At 33.7% G+C, this 16608-nt stretch overlaps 2 protein-coding genes across 5 annotated transcripts in view; one reads left to right on the top strand and one right to left on the bottom strand.

Annotated features, from left to right (window-relative positions):
* Positions 1-6551, top strand: part of LOC117343750 (hypoxanthine-guanine phosphoribosyltransferase-like) — a 32728-nt gene extending 26177 nt beyond the window's left edge. For all 3 annotated transcript variants that reach the window (XM_033906233.1, XM_033906234.1, XM_033906232.1), the window contains exon 8: positions 1421-6551. In XM_033906233.1, coding sequence (XP_033762124.1) covers positions 1421-1474 — 54 coding nt within the window. In that variant the 3' untranslated portion in view covers positions 1475-6551. The remainder of the gene's footprint in view (positions 1-1420) is intronic.
* Positions 6552-7945: 1394 nt separating this feature from the next.
* Positions 7946-16564, bottom strand: LOC117343751 (insulin-induced gene 2 protein-like). 2 transcript variants are annotated; one of them, XM_033906236.1, is made up of 6 exons: positions 16472-16564; positions 14564-14810; positions 12812-12936; positions 12152-12318; positions 11548-11647; positions 7946-11136 (listed from the first exon to the last, which is right to left on the bottom strand). In XM_033906236.1, the coding sequence occupies exons 2-6, from the start codon at positions 14748-14750 to the stop codon at positions 11092-11094; spliced, it is 624 nt and encodes a 207-aa protein (XP_033762127.1). In that variant the 5' UTR covers positions 14751-14810; positions 16472-16564; the 3' UTR covers positions 7946-11091. The 2 variants fall into 2 exon arrangements, with proteins under 2 accessions (XP_033762127.1, XP_033762126.1); XM_033906235.1 differs by having other exon boundaries at positions 16411-16554.
* Positions 16565-16608: the final 44 nt, after the last annotated feature.

The raw sequence follows: 16608 nt of genomic DNA, 5'->3' as shown, positions 1-16608 counted from the left end.
AGGCCATTAATTGTTCACTGAGAAACATTTGTTTTTCATGAATTTACATTGTTTGTTCACTTTGTTGAGTGGTTAACATTAACTTGTGTGATAATGTTTTTTTTCTAATTGAGTTATTGTGTTGCTGACTGACTTACGTACATTTAATGTATACTGAGACATTGGTAAGTGAGGAACATCGGATGGCCAGTATGTTCTATAATTGTAACATTGCTTACTGTAACATTGACTGTTGACTGAGTGACAATTTGTTAAAGAACTGAATTACATTGGTTGTTCATTCTGAGAGTTAACACTAATATTTCAACATATATTTTATTTCATGCACAGGAACTTGTGTTTCATTTTGACAACACTTTAATGGTATATTCCTTGATTAAAATGTCTATTACAAATACAATATGTGCCTGCAGTATATTATTCACAAATCAGTTTTCACTCTGCCAGTATCAACAATGGATTTTAAGACCTGAGGTTTTCCTGTGTAGGGACACAGCTTCTGATTGAAAGATTTGAGGCCGATGTCAAACTTCCTGTAAACACATCATAATTTCAATTTCTCACTCAAGAAGTTTTTCAGTTGAATAAAAACTATTGCATTGTTGATGATATAGTATATATTAGAGAATTCTGGTGGTAATGTTTGGTGGAGGAATAGAATCAATTTCATTGTAGATGAAGCAGAAAATGCTGTAACTCTTGTGGAGCACCCGGTTTCCATGCAAATCTGTATTTTTGTTTGTGTTAGCATTATGGTTTAGCTTTTATAAATTCAGAAAAAAAGAATCAAGAAGCTGTCAAGATCTCCTCAGTTCACAAAATGATATTATTTCTTAATAATTGGCATCAAATTGTAATCTGTCTGGATTCAGTCCAAAGCTGATCTCTGCAAAATCTGTATAAATTATTTTTCATTTAAACCACTGTCATTTGACAGTGAGCTTTTCAAATTGCCTTTATTTCATATTAAGTACATACTTGTCATTAAATCCTAACCACATATACACGATGTACATAATTGTAGTTACAATTGTGTGGATATACCTCAATCTCCACAATTTCATATTTTGTATGTGTGAATTTTGTCATTTATTCATAATTATGCATGTTCAATTTTGAGACTGAATAACTAATACAATTATTGAATTTTGGCATTATCAAAAGGAAAAGTGCTAGAAAAGATCTTTTTAGAATTTGATATCTATTTGTCCTTTTATACATGTGTATCTGAATGTTTAATTTCAGAACTGAACAATTCATCCAAAAGATACCAAATATAAAAAAACAAAAACAGATCTAATTGGGGATTCTTGTGTGTAGAAGTTACAGCTGTCAAAACAATCTTTCGACCATATGGATATACATTTTTTTTATATAATGTATATATATAATCTCAATCTTGTTTTTCTGTCTATTGCAGCATGTTTGTGTTGTCAATGAAGTGGGAAAGAAAAAATATGCGGTCCAAAAGTGATTGTTACCAAAAATAGGAAACAGAATGCATGCTGGAATTGCCATGGTCTTCTGACACTCCCTCAAAGCACAATTCGTCTGTGACCTACTTATTCAGGAATTAATGTGTCCTATTGAACCAATCTTGGTCATTTGGACTCAATAATAAACCATTGTGATAATTATCCAAACACACAAACATAAAATATAAAAGACTTGTGAATAATAATCTGTACACATTGAAAAATATACTTAATGACCTTGAGAACCAAAGATTTATTGACCTTGAAGAACTGTGAAACGTGTACCTATGACTTTGAGTACCAAAGATTTTACAGTGACCTTACAGAATTCTAGAGTGAAAATGTACTTAATGACATTGAGCTGAAAGATTTACTTGCACTGAACTCTGCTGTGAAAAAAATGACCTTGAGTACCAGAGATTCAGTGACCATGCAACTTAAAAGGTGACCTTGGAAGAAAAAGGTTACTGGTACCTTGGAGGAAATATTAAAGGAGATAGATTTATGTTTACATGATATCACAAACAGAAATGGTACAGATCTTTAACAATGTTTAATCAATGCCAGCACAAATGAAGATATTTTCAATGTCAAGGTCAAATCATCATAAGCGGGTCCAACAAAGGACCAATGGTCAATGAGTTGAATACATCAGATTGTAACTTTGTAGAAATCTTTTTACATATATCATTGTATTTGTCAAATTCTGGTTTTGTACCTCCGAGTCATCAAAATTCAAAATGATCACCTCCTGAGGCAGGGGTTTGGTCTTATCGGTAAGCCTGTGTGTTGAGGCCTGAGACAAGTCTGAAATCATAAAATAATGAGATCTATATCAAGTAAAGGTAAAGAAACTTACCGGAGGTAATTAAGTTTGTGAAGGCCTCAGTGATAGCTTACACACATCAGCTGAGTAGTTCAGCACTGTAGAAATGTTTGAAAACTTTTAGCAGTTTTTCAATGGAGGAATACAATTATAATACTTCAGCAATGGGATGTGGCTGAAAAACGCATGTCCATCCAAGCAGTTGAGGTAACTTGGTATCTTGCACAAAGCCATGACAGTTACAGAGTGGACTGTACAAACCGAGACTGCAATTGAACCACACTCCACATTAAAATTTTCTAAGTACAGTATGCAGCTACCAACTAACTTATTGCAGCCGCCCTGACCTTCCCCACCAAGACCCATTGAGGAGCCGAGAATAAAAATGAATTAAATAAGATTTAATTTGAATATTTAAATAATCTAATATGAAATAAGATTTAACCAGAAATCTATGTAGGGAAGTTAATTTTATTATATTAGCTGCAATACACATGCGGGCAGTAGAATTTACGTTGAAACCTAAATGCATGCAAGGTTTTACAGTATAACTGTATTGATGATTAATGCAATGTGGTCTGTTGAAGTTTCCTCTACATTGGTTTTGTTGTATCTCTTATGACTTGAAAGTGTCTTTTAGTCCCAATTTCATATTGTTACACTTGCGAGTATTATTTGTTAAATACTCAAATATCAGAGATAATTATCTGTAGTCTTGACACAGTGTTTAAAATGTTCTACTGACGGCAAAGTTACATGCCATCTATGACCGAGATTTTGATAAAAAAGTATTAACAATTAAAGATAAGGCTTATGGAGACATAAAGCATACTCTAGGTGTCAGTACTTCAAACTAATTAGTCTTATCCATATGACACAAAAAGGATGATTTTATTTTTGGTGTTATGAAATACGCAATAAATTTCTCTATTAATTTTATTTTTAATACATCCACAGACATTTCTAGGGTCTGTCAATAAAATGTCAATAGTATTCTGTCCTGTAGTGAGCTTGTAACTCCTTGATTGATAAATTGAGTCTGAGATTATAGTTACTGGGTATTAACAATTCTGACTAATTGAAGGATAAAACTGATATTTTGCTGACTGAAAGCTTTTTATGACTCATTTCATAATTTTTTTTTTAAATTTGTATTTTTCCTAAACTAACATTATTTTCAAAGCTAATACACTGCCATCCATCAGTTCCTATACACTTTCAGACAATATTTTGAATTCGGTAAATATGAAAATAATATTGTATATATAGTTAGTTATTTTTTGTCTGATAACTTCTGATCAGAATGCTTTTTTAGACTATAGTCGATACTGATAATGGTGATCAACATTTCCTCAAAAAGCAACATTTTTGCTATATTATATCTTTTTAGAAATTTTGATCAATTGAGAGCATATTTTCAAGGATCATAATTTTTGGAAGGGATAATTCATAGAGTGTAATGTTTTGGTATATTGTACATCTTTTAATAAAAAGTTTTATGTATTTTTGGAATTTCTTGGAAAATATGTCCCTGACCCTGAAGTTCCTTCATTAGGGTTTATTTCACACAAAAAATTGCCACATTGTCACTGACAAATTGATAATTCTTCGTGAAATTTAAAAGTTACAGTTTATGATTTTATAATATTTCTACAAGTCAAAAGAGAGTGTGAAGTTTTTTATGGATGTCTTTTATGTGTGTTTACTGGTGTACTTGCGTTACAGTCCTATGAATACATAAATGTGTTATACTTTCATTATTTTAGTCTATATGCATATCCATCACATTTTCCAGTATTTTTCAGACACATTTTATGCGATTGTCAGTGTTTTCTAACAAAATCTATAGTCAATGGCATGGTACATTACTTTAGAATACAATTTGCATCATGGGTAATGTGTATTATTGCTTTTATTTTCTAGGGTACGTTTATTTTGACTTTTTTTACCTGGAATGCCGACAGTCAGTATGACTATTTTATATACACCATGGTATGTAAGCTATGGGTACTGTGTACCAATTAAAGATTGCTGTCAACTGTGAGAGACATCTGGGCCCAGTTGTTCAAATAATGATCAGGATTTTATTCACGGTTTAACAACAATTTCAAAATCCTGATAAAATCATTATTAGTAAAGCTGATTAGACCAAATTTTATGAAACTCTTGCACTCTTCAATCTCTCCCTACACATTTATCTTTAGAAATACACACACTCAGGTTTTGAAGTAAGTGAGAAATTAAAATTTCATTAATCAACTGATTAAGCTAATCACCCTTTGAACAACTGGGCCCTGATGATGAACTCTTGCAAAAACAGAAACTTGGTGTCCAATATTCTGGTAACTAAACAATTGCAATACAAGCAGGTACAATGTATATGTAAACTATCAAGATTTTTACAACTTGTTCCTGGTCTATAAATATGTAAAATTCTCTAACCTCCAAGTTATACGTTGTGTTATCTGATCTTCTCCTTGGCCTGAGAGATACCAATACTAGTTTACTGGCTTTTCACCTAGGTTCTTTATTAAAACAGGATCTATAGTTCTAAACTCTGTTTCTGCATGCTGCAATGCTGTACATAAATGATAAAAAAACGACCAGAAGATTGTTGCATTCATATGCATGGCTATGAAAGCAATTAAACCAGTGCCATATATTTATTGAAGTTCCATAATGAACTCTTGGAAACACTGTGAGGAAGAAACCAATCGCACCAAATTTGTTTTAAATATGTTTATTGTAAAGTACCAAATTTAGTTTAGATCTTTGTCAGCAGATGTTTACCTTTGTTGGTTTTAAAACTTATTTAATAAATATGTTGTGGATTTCTTTTGATATTACAAATAATAAATGATTTATCATACATCCAAACAGTCATTTTGCCATAATGGTATTTTGACCCTTGGGTCATTTCACTGTAATTCAAATTACTATGCTACACTACACCAGGGTAAATCTTCAATCTTGACCCTTTATATACAGGTAATATAGTTTTGTACTGTCAGTTGACCCCAGAAATTTAGTACTATCAGAATTCAAACAAAATTTCCATGCAAAATGAAGGGCCAAAAATAAATCTTAAGTAAGCTAGCTCATTTTGTTGAGTCAAAAACATACTAATAGTAATTTTAATATCAGTCAGGGGTGGCTCAGTGAGCTGAAACCCACAGTGGATGAAAATACAAAATGTAGTCTGTAGAATGAACGAAATGTTTGTTTGTCCAGATAACACGATATCTGCAAGAATTAGATGTATGTAACTATAATGACTAAAAAGTATGGGATGAAAAGAAAATCATATTGTTTAGGTTTAATTTTCTTTGTTATTAACTATTTGACAAATGTTCAGAATTGAATTGTTAGATTGTTATTGTTGTCTGTGCAGTTCAGTTGACAAATGTTTCGTTAATTGTTCCTGTTAATGTGTTTTAGGTCATATGACCTGATCTTTGATGTACAGTATGTTTGCTGTCTCTATGGTTTATAATGGAGAGTTGAAGAGTTTCTGTGAATATGATGAATTGAATTTACCGCAATTGATCAGTGAACTTATTCAAGTCATGTAATTACATTATATGAACAGTTGTAGTAAATGCGGTGAAGGCTACTGGTTTGTAATTATAGTTGAATAATTGAAATTACTAAGGGAGATAATTGAATGGTGTTTGACATTCTGTACCCTAGGTATTGTATTTTAACTTCAAACAATTGGAATGCAGGGCATCCAGTTGACCCTTGATTTTTAGCCATTTCAAAAGTCAGTGTCAAATCACTATGACAATACCCAGTAAGTGGGGCACGTCTAGGAATATCAGTCTATATGATGTGCTACTTCATTGCCCAGGAATAAGCCCATATCCTACTTTCGTGTGTAAATGTTTATAAGCTAGTATTGTCTGTATATATTTGGGCCATGAGGCTTATTACAGGACAAGTATGGTAATGCTTTTGAAGGAAAACAATTCTTCGTCAGCTGTATAAGTATTAACAATTAACCAGCAGCTACAACTGCTGGTTTGTTCATGATCTATAGATAGTTAAAACAGGCCCTTTTGGCCTTTAATTTGTTTGTAAAGTTTGTACCGGTATTTGGTTTATGTTTTTTGATTTTTGAAGAAAAAATGTTCTTACAATTTTTCTTGATCCATCATTTTTTAAAGAATAAATGCACTCCCATGTACCTAGCTGCCAGCTAGGAATTGGAGAACTCAATTTCTTAAATAAACTTCAAAGATAGTAATTACTGGGTTGCGATTTCTTTTTTCATTTTTTTTTAGCCCACTACTAACAAAAAGGGCTGGTGAGCTATAATACGGCATGGCACAGCATCTGTCTACTTTTGCTAAAAATTGCTACTTATGTCATTAATGACATTGGAGTTTGATAAGAAGCATCCTTATAAGTGCAGGGGAACCAATTTTGTATAATCAGTGGATCTGTGGTCCCCGAGGGGGCCTTGGGGTAAAGTTAATTACATACATGGGAAACAAATTCAGAATGGAATTATTTTTTCTCGCATACTTCACAGGGTTATCCCGCGGTTGCCAGGGAAAAGATTAATAGAATCTTTCACCCCCTTGGGGATGAGACAGGGGAATCTCAACCCGAGGGGAAGATTCTTAAGTTGCCAAACACGAGGCTTGCCGAGTGTTTGGCAGCTTAATTATCTTACCATGAGGGTTTAGATTCCTGTCTCATTTCTATGGGGTGAATGATTATTTCTTCTCCCATACTTCACAGGGTTATCCGGCGGTTGCTAGGGAAAAGATAAATCGATCTTACACGGGGTGGGTAAGGACAGCCGGCACACGCTATATGACGGTGCTTACAATAATGTAACATCATCATTTTACGTTGAGTAACCCTCAATTTTGACGCACATTCCAAGGAGCATTGCTGACGACGTGATGAATTTTTTTTTATAAAAGCTTGCATTTGCTTGCAAGTATGCGAGAAAAATAATCAAACATGAGTCTGTTCCACCAACAAATGGATATCCGTCCACAGAACAGACCCATGTTAGATATTCTCTTATCCTGGACAGGGATATCCATAATTTTACTGGTGTGAGATTTCTCATCTCGCCCTAGGTTGAGACAAGCTACAATATTTGCATTTCGTCACATCAACAATACCATGACATCACGGCGACAATTCAATCAACTTCCATATTAGATACATAAGAGGGTAAACAGGGCCAGAGGGGATGAAAGATTCTATTAATCTCTATTTGGTCTGAATCATCCTGGTGTAATTAAAAACTTTTGTATGGACAGTACCCACAAGATCCAAGGAAGTAATAAGGTCTATTGTTGAAGATAAACATGTAGATTATAAATATTTTCATTTTTAAGATAACAGCGCATATTCGATTCCCATTTAAAAATCTACTTTGACAGGGCTTTTCACATACATGTATATTATTAATATTAAATATGATACAAGCAGGTTGAGGTCTTTCGATTGTTGCTAAAAACCTCTTGTTGGCAAATCTGTACTCTGAGGAGCCAATGTGAACATCATCTGTAGAGTGATAGAAACAAGCATTTCACGTCAGCACGTAAATACCGTAGGGCGTTGTGGTTGGGAGAAAACCGGCTTAGCAAAATATGATCATGACAAATAAGAAGAGTGAAGTATTTGTTTTACTTTTATTTATCATTTCACCCTCAGATCAGGTGTAACAACATATGTACACAACACACATCATGTGGTACAAATATAGTACATGTGTACACGGCTCTCATTCAATTCATACAACATAAAACTAATACAAATGTCACATTTTTTGATATTTTACTTTCCATGATTTATGGTTTTCATACTGCCATTACATTTTCTGAATTCAGTTCTAGTGATAAAATTTAGCATGAAACATTATATAATTTATATCACTGGAAAATATTTTTAGAATTCCTTTTACAACCACTAAATCTGAAAGCAAGTTTTCATAAAATATATTATCAGACTTACATTGCAAAAAGTTTTATAATTCTATATCGTATGCAAACTGACGTACACATGATTGAATTAAAACTATTAATACACACGATTCTTGTACACATTTAACACCTAATCCCCACCAGTGTATAATCAGTATAATCATTATACAAACGTTCCACATTAAGCATGCTTAATATAATTCTACACACACTGCACATGTACAGTCCACATTTACACACACTACACATGTACAATCCCAATTTACAGTACACATTTACACACACTGCACATGTATATCCACACTTTTCTTTTCTGCACAGTGTTGAGTTTTGATGCTTTAATTGTGCACTATATTCATCATAAATAGCATCCCTGCTCAGAATATAGCCACTCCAACCTCTTTATTTAATAAAGACTTTTGTGAAAAGGGGCCCCTTATATCCCCTATCCGATTCCAGACCAGCCCAAGATCGTGTGGTACTCTTTTTAAGGTATTTACATTCCCTTTTTATGTAATTTTTTGAGTGCTGGGGTGCAAATTATGCTGAATATAGTACATGCATACAAATGTACAGTCAGACATCAGCGACACATCTATACTTTGTGATATCGCGAGCCTCCACATATTTAATCTAATAATATCACAGTCCCCACACAAAATCTTCCTCGCACTGAATTTAAAATGTACAATATGTGTCATACATGAACACACATGCCAGCTGCCATTCAATTCCATATATGTTTCAACTTCCATGATCTATAAATACTCTTTGTCAGTCAACCTACCACGAGAAGGGAGACAACTCTCAATCACATACATAACTGTGCTCCCATTCACATCAAAATAGTTCTACCACTGAGGCATGTAGAATCTACTTAACAATGAAACTTTTAAACATATCACTCATTTGCAAAGTCTAATGAAAAAAACTTTCACATGAAATGAATACCCAAACACATTTGTGCAGATATACCCCACTGGCTATATTCAAACACACATTAAATATATGAGAGTATATATATGAATATGTTATGTGTAAAATATTAAGTAATGGCATAAAGTCCCGATGAAGATAATTATTGGGTATCGGGAAAACTTCTGTTCCCAAACAAACAAAAAATAGAACATGAACAAAAATAAAACAACAATATCTCCCACATTGCTGAGGTAATATAAAATGATGTGAGAATAAAGTCTTTCTCCTTGGCATCCGTGATGAGTTTTCCTGACTACCAAGTCTGACCTAGGTTTATATTAATGAACCTTAAGAACAAAAAAAAAAAAAAAGATTGCACATCACAAAGTACCAGTTTCTGCAACGGCAATCAACCAACCATGTTGACCCTTTGGTAATTAACAAAAAAAAATGTAAAAATGTCAACACAACACATTTTCAAAATTCAATGATTCTACACTCGATAACATCTCCACTGCACTCTTGGAATACATCATCACCAAAATCTAATGCTTGCAGATACTCATTTCATTGGCAAAAATAACTGATAAATACCTATGCTTATACAGTATATTTGGACCCTTGAAGGTAACAATGGCAATGGTTAATTAACCTTGATTCTGAAAGCCTTTCTGCAAAAGTTTCCAAACTAAGTTATCTTGCATCTTCTGTGTACAGTGGGTTCAGTTTTATCACAGCCTAATCTTTTCACATGTATTCCAAGGGTGAAGAGAAGATGTGAATTTTGAGAATTGTATTGTTGGATCAGACAATATGATATTAACTACAATACATAAAAGTTTACGAGTTCACATGCTGCTGCAGCTGGAATGCTTTCTTTGAACATTAAAACATTAAATTAATATCTGAGGAACACTTTCAACAAATGATGATTGTGTTTCAAGTTGCAGTCTTGCTCTCAACTCAATAAATTTATAACAAAGATTGATTCTTGACATATCCCATGTATTTGTTGAACACTGCTCAAGTTACAATGGAGTTAGTGTGATGTTGAGTTGCTGTTTAAGGTATAGTACTACAAATCAACTCTTTTTCCAAATGCAAACATTCATCAAGTAAATTAATGTGAAATTTCATAGATTTAAACTTTTTTTATACAATTGAATGGAAGAATTCACAACACAAATTATGTAAAACTATTATAAAGAAAAGGAGTGTCGAAACATTTGAAAAATTTCCTCAAGAAAATAAATAAATTGTGCAATCATATGAAATTTGAATTCCTCAGAAATTTGTTATTACATCTTATTGGTATGAATACCTCCGGCTATTTGAACACAATCTTTCTGCAGAAGGAAAACTATTGAAATAGCATAGTGTAATTATAACACAGTACTAGTTCTCAAAACACTTCCTCTCCTTCGCTTGGGGTAACAGATAAACTGTTTCCCATAGACTTAAAAACTCTGTGTCGTGGCAGTATTATTTCCTAATATGCTTCTCTTCCAATGGCGATTGACCATTTGGGAAACAGGGCTCATGGTTTCCAGAAGGGACAGCTGGTCATAGCATTTTGGCATCCTTAAAATGCTTCTTCTCCATAGCATAGAGAAACTAGACAACAGTCTCCTACAGATGAAAGAACTGGTCAAAGAAATCTGACCTGTCTCAGTTCACCAACAGTGACTATATCAGTTCCGACAGGGAACCAATTAGATGTAACCTTTCATATAGCCTTTGGGTGATGAACATCAATTGGCCAATCAGATCTAAGCTTACAGTCAGCATTAAGCTGAAACTAATTAAAGCAGCTGTTGATTGGTCAGCAGTGCATATGGCCAGCTGTTGAACACAATATGGCAAATACATTTTTGGTATTTCTTTCATTAAATGTTTTCTTGTTGGCAAGGTCTGAAGAATGCTCTCAGTCTTTCTTAAGCTTGGAATCCTCAGAGTCTTGACCGTCATACTGAAATACAAAAAAAATTCAATAACTTTTAAGTTTCATCTTAAAATAAGTTTAAATATCCACAAACAAATAGTCAGGCGAGGGTGAGGAACCTTGGAATTAGTTACATTTGGAATCAAACCTAAACATAAAATTTACAATGAAAACAACAGAAATTTGTCAAAAATGTCATCATATGAGTTACTTTAAAACTTTGGAGTGAAAACTGTACCAAGGCACTTTTTCATAACCCTCTATACCATTTTGTTTTTATCCCCCTATCAAAATCAGGTGTGCGATCATATCACTGGAATAGCAACAAACCTTTCAAAGCTGTTTCTTAAACCTTGCGAAAGTTACACATACATCTGAACAATATTGTGGATGAGAAAATGTTCAAACATTTAAAATTCCTAAACAAGTTGTACTTACTGTAGCCAGCTGTCTGCCAATGTTTCCCATAGTTACTCCACCAGAAAACACAATACATGGTAACCAGGATCTTATGAAGAGAAATTCTGCCTTCGTGTACCTATAGGCATTAAGAAACGATTATATAATTTCATTAACCTTTATCAGTGTTTCTGTTTGGAAGATTATGTTTCAGGTATGAACAATGGACAATCAAGCCATAGTCACTTCCTCTGTGACTTTATGCCAAAATTAGCACAAATATCAATTTAATGCTGACTTAATATACTTTTCACAAAAAAAGTAGTTGAATTAATTAACCTTTTTAGTTTTAACCATTACTTTAATTCAAAAGTAGTTTATCCCTTAAAGCTTCACAGCATAAATTTACCAGTACACAGTTTTCCATAATCTGAGGTAAAATCTGAAAGCTTCAGACTAGTGAATTTTCAAAATCTGATAGTCCATATATAGTGTCAGGCTAGTGAATTTTTAACAGTATAATTAACTCAGCTTGAGAAAATCCGGTAGGCCTAGTATCAGAGAATTTTTCATAATTGTATGGCTTATTATATCCTGAATAATTTCACTTGAGCTGACAAGTTACTTCTATCATTAAACCTACCTGTACACTCCATGGTAAACAAGCAGCTGTGTGATAAGTGTGGCTAAGACAGCTATTCCTACACCAAGCCCGAAACCACTCTTGGAACGGTCAAACAACCACCACAGGCCAATGGACATGGCAGCTAGGGATACAGACAGCTGCATGTTGTTGGCAAAGTCAATTTTCTGTGTAGAGGTTAAGGACAAAAAAGGGTCTTTACATATGTCTATAGTACCACCAAGACTGTATGATAACTAAAAGGGAATATTTTAAAAAAAAAAGTGTTTTACATTAATCAAAACATCTAATTGGTGTATCTTGGAATCTTTTATTGGTTTATAGGATCCAACTAGCTTGGTACCCTCAAATGAGGTCAGACAAGTTGGTTCATTTCAGTGGAACACTGTGTTACATTAATTGGAATGGCTGGCTCAACTGATCAAAATGAAACATTCTTCTAGCTGCAACATGCTGTGTTTCTCACTAACATAATGCAAATTAAAGATATTGTTAAAATTAAATTCTTGTTTAAAGTAGGAAGCTGGTGAAATGAACTTGTAGGGTATGACAAAATTTTACAAGAAATATTATAGGCCTTAAATTTAAACAGTAACCTTGAAGCCTGTTTAAATTAGAATTCCATCATATCAATTTCATCACATTTAACACAAAGGATACAGCACTAGCATGGTTGATTCCAACAAACACTGCCACACAGCGCATGACACTGGACCACTCTCCCTTGCACATGTTCGGCTCACCAAGACGCTTGTCCAGTAAAGGGTACACCAGGCCAATAAAAGCTGTCAACAAAATATCATTTTTGAAACAAAAATTCATCGATTTTAAATAATGATACACATATATATGTGTATAAATATGTATTATGGCATAATTCATAAAAAAAAAAAACATTATTTGAATTATACGCCATGAAAAAACTATACCAAGTATGTTACAACAATGTAGAAACGCGATGTTCTGTTTACTGATGAAATCTCTATTAGTGATGGGGAAATGTTGAAATTGCTTAATCGATCATCAGTATTGTCTACCTAATTTTTTCGTTTATAATGTCGGGCATTCTAATGAAACTTGATAACAGATTTTTTACTAGATTAATTGGTCAAACATATGAAAAAAGTGATATTCAACAAATTTGATAAACCTGAACACCACCAATACATATCTGAATGAATTTAAGATTGTGAAATTTGATACACCTGGTGTGTCCCATCTTTTGTACTCTGGTGCATACAAACAAGAGATAACCTATATAATACTACTCAACAAACAGGTGTTGCTTGTCATCAGACGACATGTCAGACAACCACCATATCATATTACGCACATCGATCTCTATCATTATGTAAATAGTTTTGCATGACATCTAGACAAATACAGGTATATCCACTCTGATAAAGTTCACATCACATCAGGGTTTACTGCAGGTATATTTACAAACATTTGTTTTAAAGGACAAAGAACCACATGTGCACAATAAGGTTATCTTGTATTCATGACCTGGATACTTCATACATATATATTTTTCATTGTAGTTTTATATTCATGAGCAAAAGTTCATAACACAGGAGGGTAGTATTAGATGGGGAGTCTCCTATTTAAACTTAACAGACTTAACCTGTAGCCTTTTGTGTTATTCATCCACTTGCTCGCCGTTTTTTTCATTTTTTCATTATTAAAGCAGCACCTGAAGAATTTCTTATGAAGGAGCTATAGCAGGGCACGTACAGCTGTAGACCCTGAAGAGTGTGTTTTGGACTTCCCAAAATCAGATTAGACTCTTCGGCTTGATGGGACGTGTATCTGATATATATATGTTTTTACCCTTCAGATTTCTGATAAATGGTGATTTGACTTAAATTGGTATATTGCATTTAATTATCTATCCCAAATATATTCTTTTACACACTAAAACACCTTAAAGGTGGATATTCTGGCAGTGTATGAAATTATATATGAAAATTCCTTAGACAATATGTCTACAGAAAATTCAAATCCCATAGCCAAAGTCATTTTTCGAAAGACCAATTTTTTAAAACATTGTTGAAAGTAGCATAACTGTCACGCAAATGCTTGCATCATCCAGTAATAACACACTGTTATGGGTAAAATAAACTCTATTGTAAGCTCTGATTTCATATGATCATTTGTCAGAAAATAATGGAATGTTGTTTTCATGAATTGTAATGTATACATGTCAGGGCTCAAACTTTTCATAGCCAATGGGGCCAACACTTTGAAATTTTACATAGACCGACCAGGTTTTCTATAGCCTCGTACCATCGGACCACCTTTACTTTCGAACACTGTTCTGGATTGGTGCCAATGGTGGTGAATGTTTTAAAAGATGCAGACTTAAATAAGAACAATTTAATTTTTTTTTTTTTTTTCAAAACTAAGAATTACCTGCCGCTAATCCACAGCCTAACGGGACCCACCAAGCTGAGGCAAACAGTTGTAAAACTTCATCAAAGAAAGAGTGAAGCTCTACTGAAGACTCGCTCTGGATCTGCAGGAAGTTCAACACCAGTGCAAAGAACACACCCACGAAAAACAGCACTGACCCTCTTGTTAGCATTGTTGTGACAGCCATTGTTGATGTTTTAGTATCACAGTTGGTTTATATTCAAATGTCGAATTCTGGTCTCGTATGCTGCAAACAAATGAACACAAACATAAACTAAAAATATGTATACATAGCTGTCACATGTTTGAAATTTATCTGAAATGTAGTTTTCACTTAACTCAAATATATGTATAATAATATTACTGCCATTTGTGCAGATATTTTTTAGATAGATCTTTCCACTTTGCCAGTAAATGACATACTTTGGGACATTCCATGGTACAACAAAATATATAACAACATTTAAAATGAAACTTAAAAGTTAATTTCGTCTGTAGACTGATAGTAAGTCTCAAATGCAAGTGTACGTACGATCTTTAAACATTCAGGACTGCTTCACTTAAAACCTCAATATCATAATCAAGAAGAGATAGTCAGATAAGGTATAACATACCATTCATGATTGTCAACATCAATGACATATACATATTGTAAGTCCAGGAGTATCAGGGCAAGTTTACCATTGCAATTTTTTGTCAACATCTTGATGTTTAAGTCTAGGACTATACATGTACACTACGTAACTATTGTCAACATGTACTACATCATGACATATAGGTCTATAGTCTAGAACTATACTATTTCACCATTGTACATGTCATCAGCATAATTCAAGTCCAGGATCAGCATCATGAGGCAAGTCTAGGACTAGTAGTTCTGACATGTATATATCCAAAAGGTAATTAACTGGTAACTTAAATTAGTTTTTAACCATGAATTTTAAGATATGACTGTACACATACATGTACAGGACATTATATCAACAGTAGTTGCAAGTTTACTTTTTAGAGAAAGACAAAATATTAGCGTGATTTCCAGGACTTAGTAATATAGAATCAAACATGCATGTCAATAAGTGTTGCTATATATAATTAATATGCTCTCATCATCACAGATACTATGGCTAGTCCATAAATTGTCTAAACCCTTCGGTCTGCTCTCGGGTCGCGAACTAGCGATTTGAGTAAACTGTGGTAGGCCTAGCTTATAGCAATGTGAAGAAGTTTCATTGCCCTGTGTTTCTCGTTTTCTTGCTATTCGTGAACCACGACTACTTATTTCATGTTTTCTTGGTTTCTTATTCAACTTGCAAGGGGAATTGCCTATCAATCTACAATTGTGATTCTAAAGCCAGATCAGGTCTTCCTTTGTCAGCTTTTAATTAAATATCGTGATATTGAGATAGAAACAAATATTTCCACCATTACAAAAATGTTTCAGAAGACAGGAAGTCTTCGTGAAGTCGAAGAATGATCCTCCTCGGGTTGCAGGGTTTGGGAAGAAACGCAAGGTTGGGGGACGGGGTATACAGGACCTATAAAGCGCTTACGTGGTTTTATTTTGGGAATTCCGAGACCTACCATGCTTAACGTGGACTTACAGAAATAAGTTTAACCCCGTCAAATAATATCATTGTTGAATAAAATGTAGCTATAAATACTGAAAACAGAAATAAATACACATACAAACCTTACAAGTCTAAATTCAAGATATGAAAAGCTCCAAAAATCTGGAGTCAAGTTGAATCAGCTGAGTCTGGTATCACACATGACATTTGAGTGTTCTAATATAGACTAATACACTTTAAGTTCGCTATTAACGTACATTGAAAGCGCGTAATACTTACTACAGATAGCTTAGATCACAGTTCAGCTTCAGTCCTTATTATCACAGACAGGTATACTCACTTTATGCAGACTTTCTTTGCTTGTTTCAGTTCATAATGTTATGACATTCTCTGTCGACTGATATCACACGATATCTCACAGTCGGCTGACAAGAATCGGCCAATCAAATTTGAGCATTCTCCCAAACTAAAAATAAA

The sequence above is a fragment of the Pecten maximus genome, chromosome 15, assembly GCF_902652985.1.
Source record: "Pecten maximus chromosome 15, xPecMax1.1, whole genome shotgun sequence".
NCBI classification, from domain to species: Eukaryota; Metazoa; Mollusca; class Bivalvia; order Pectinida; family Pectinidae; genus Pecten; species Pecten maximus.
This window is presented reverse-complemented; position numbering and strand designations above follow the sequence as displayed.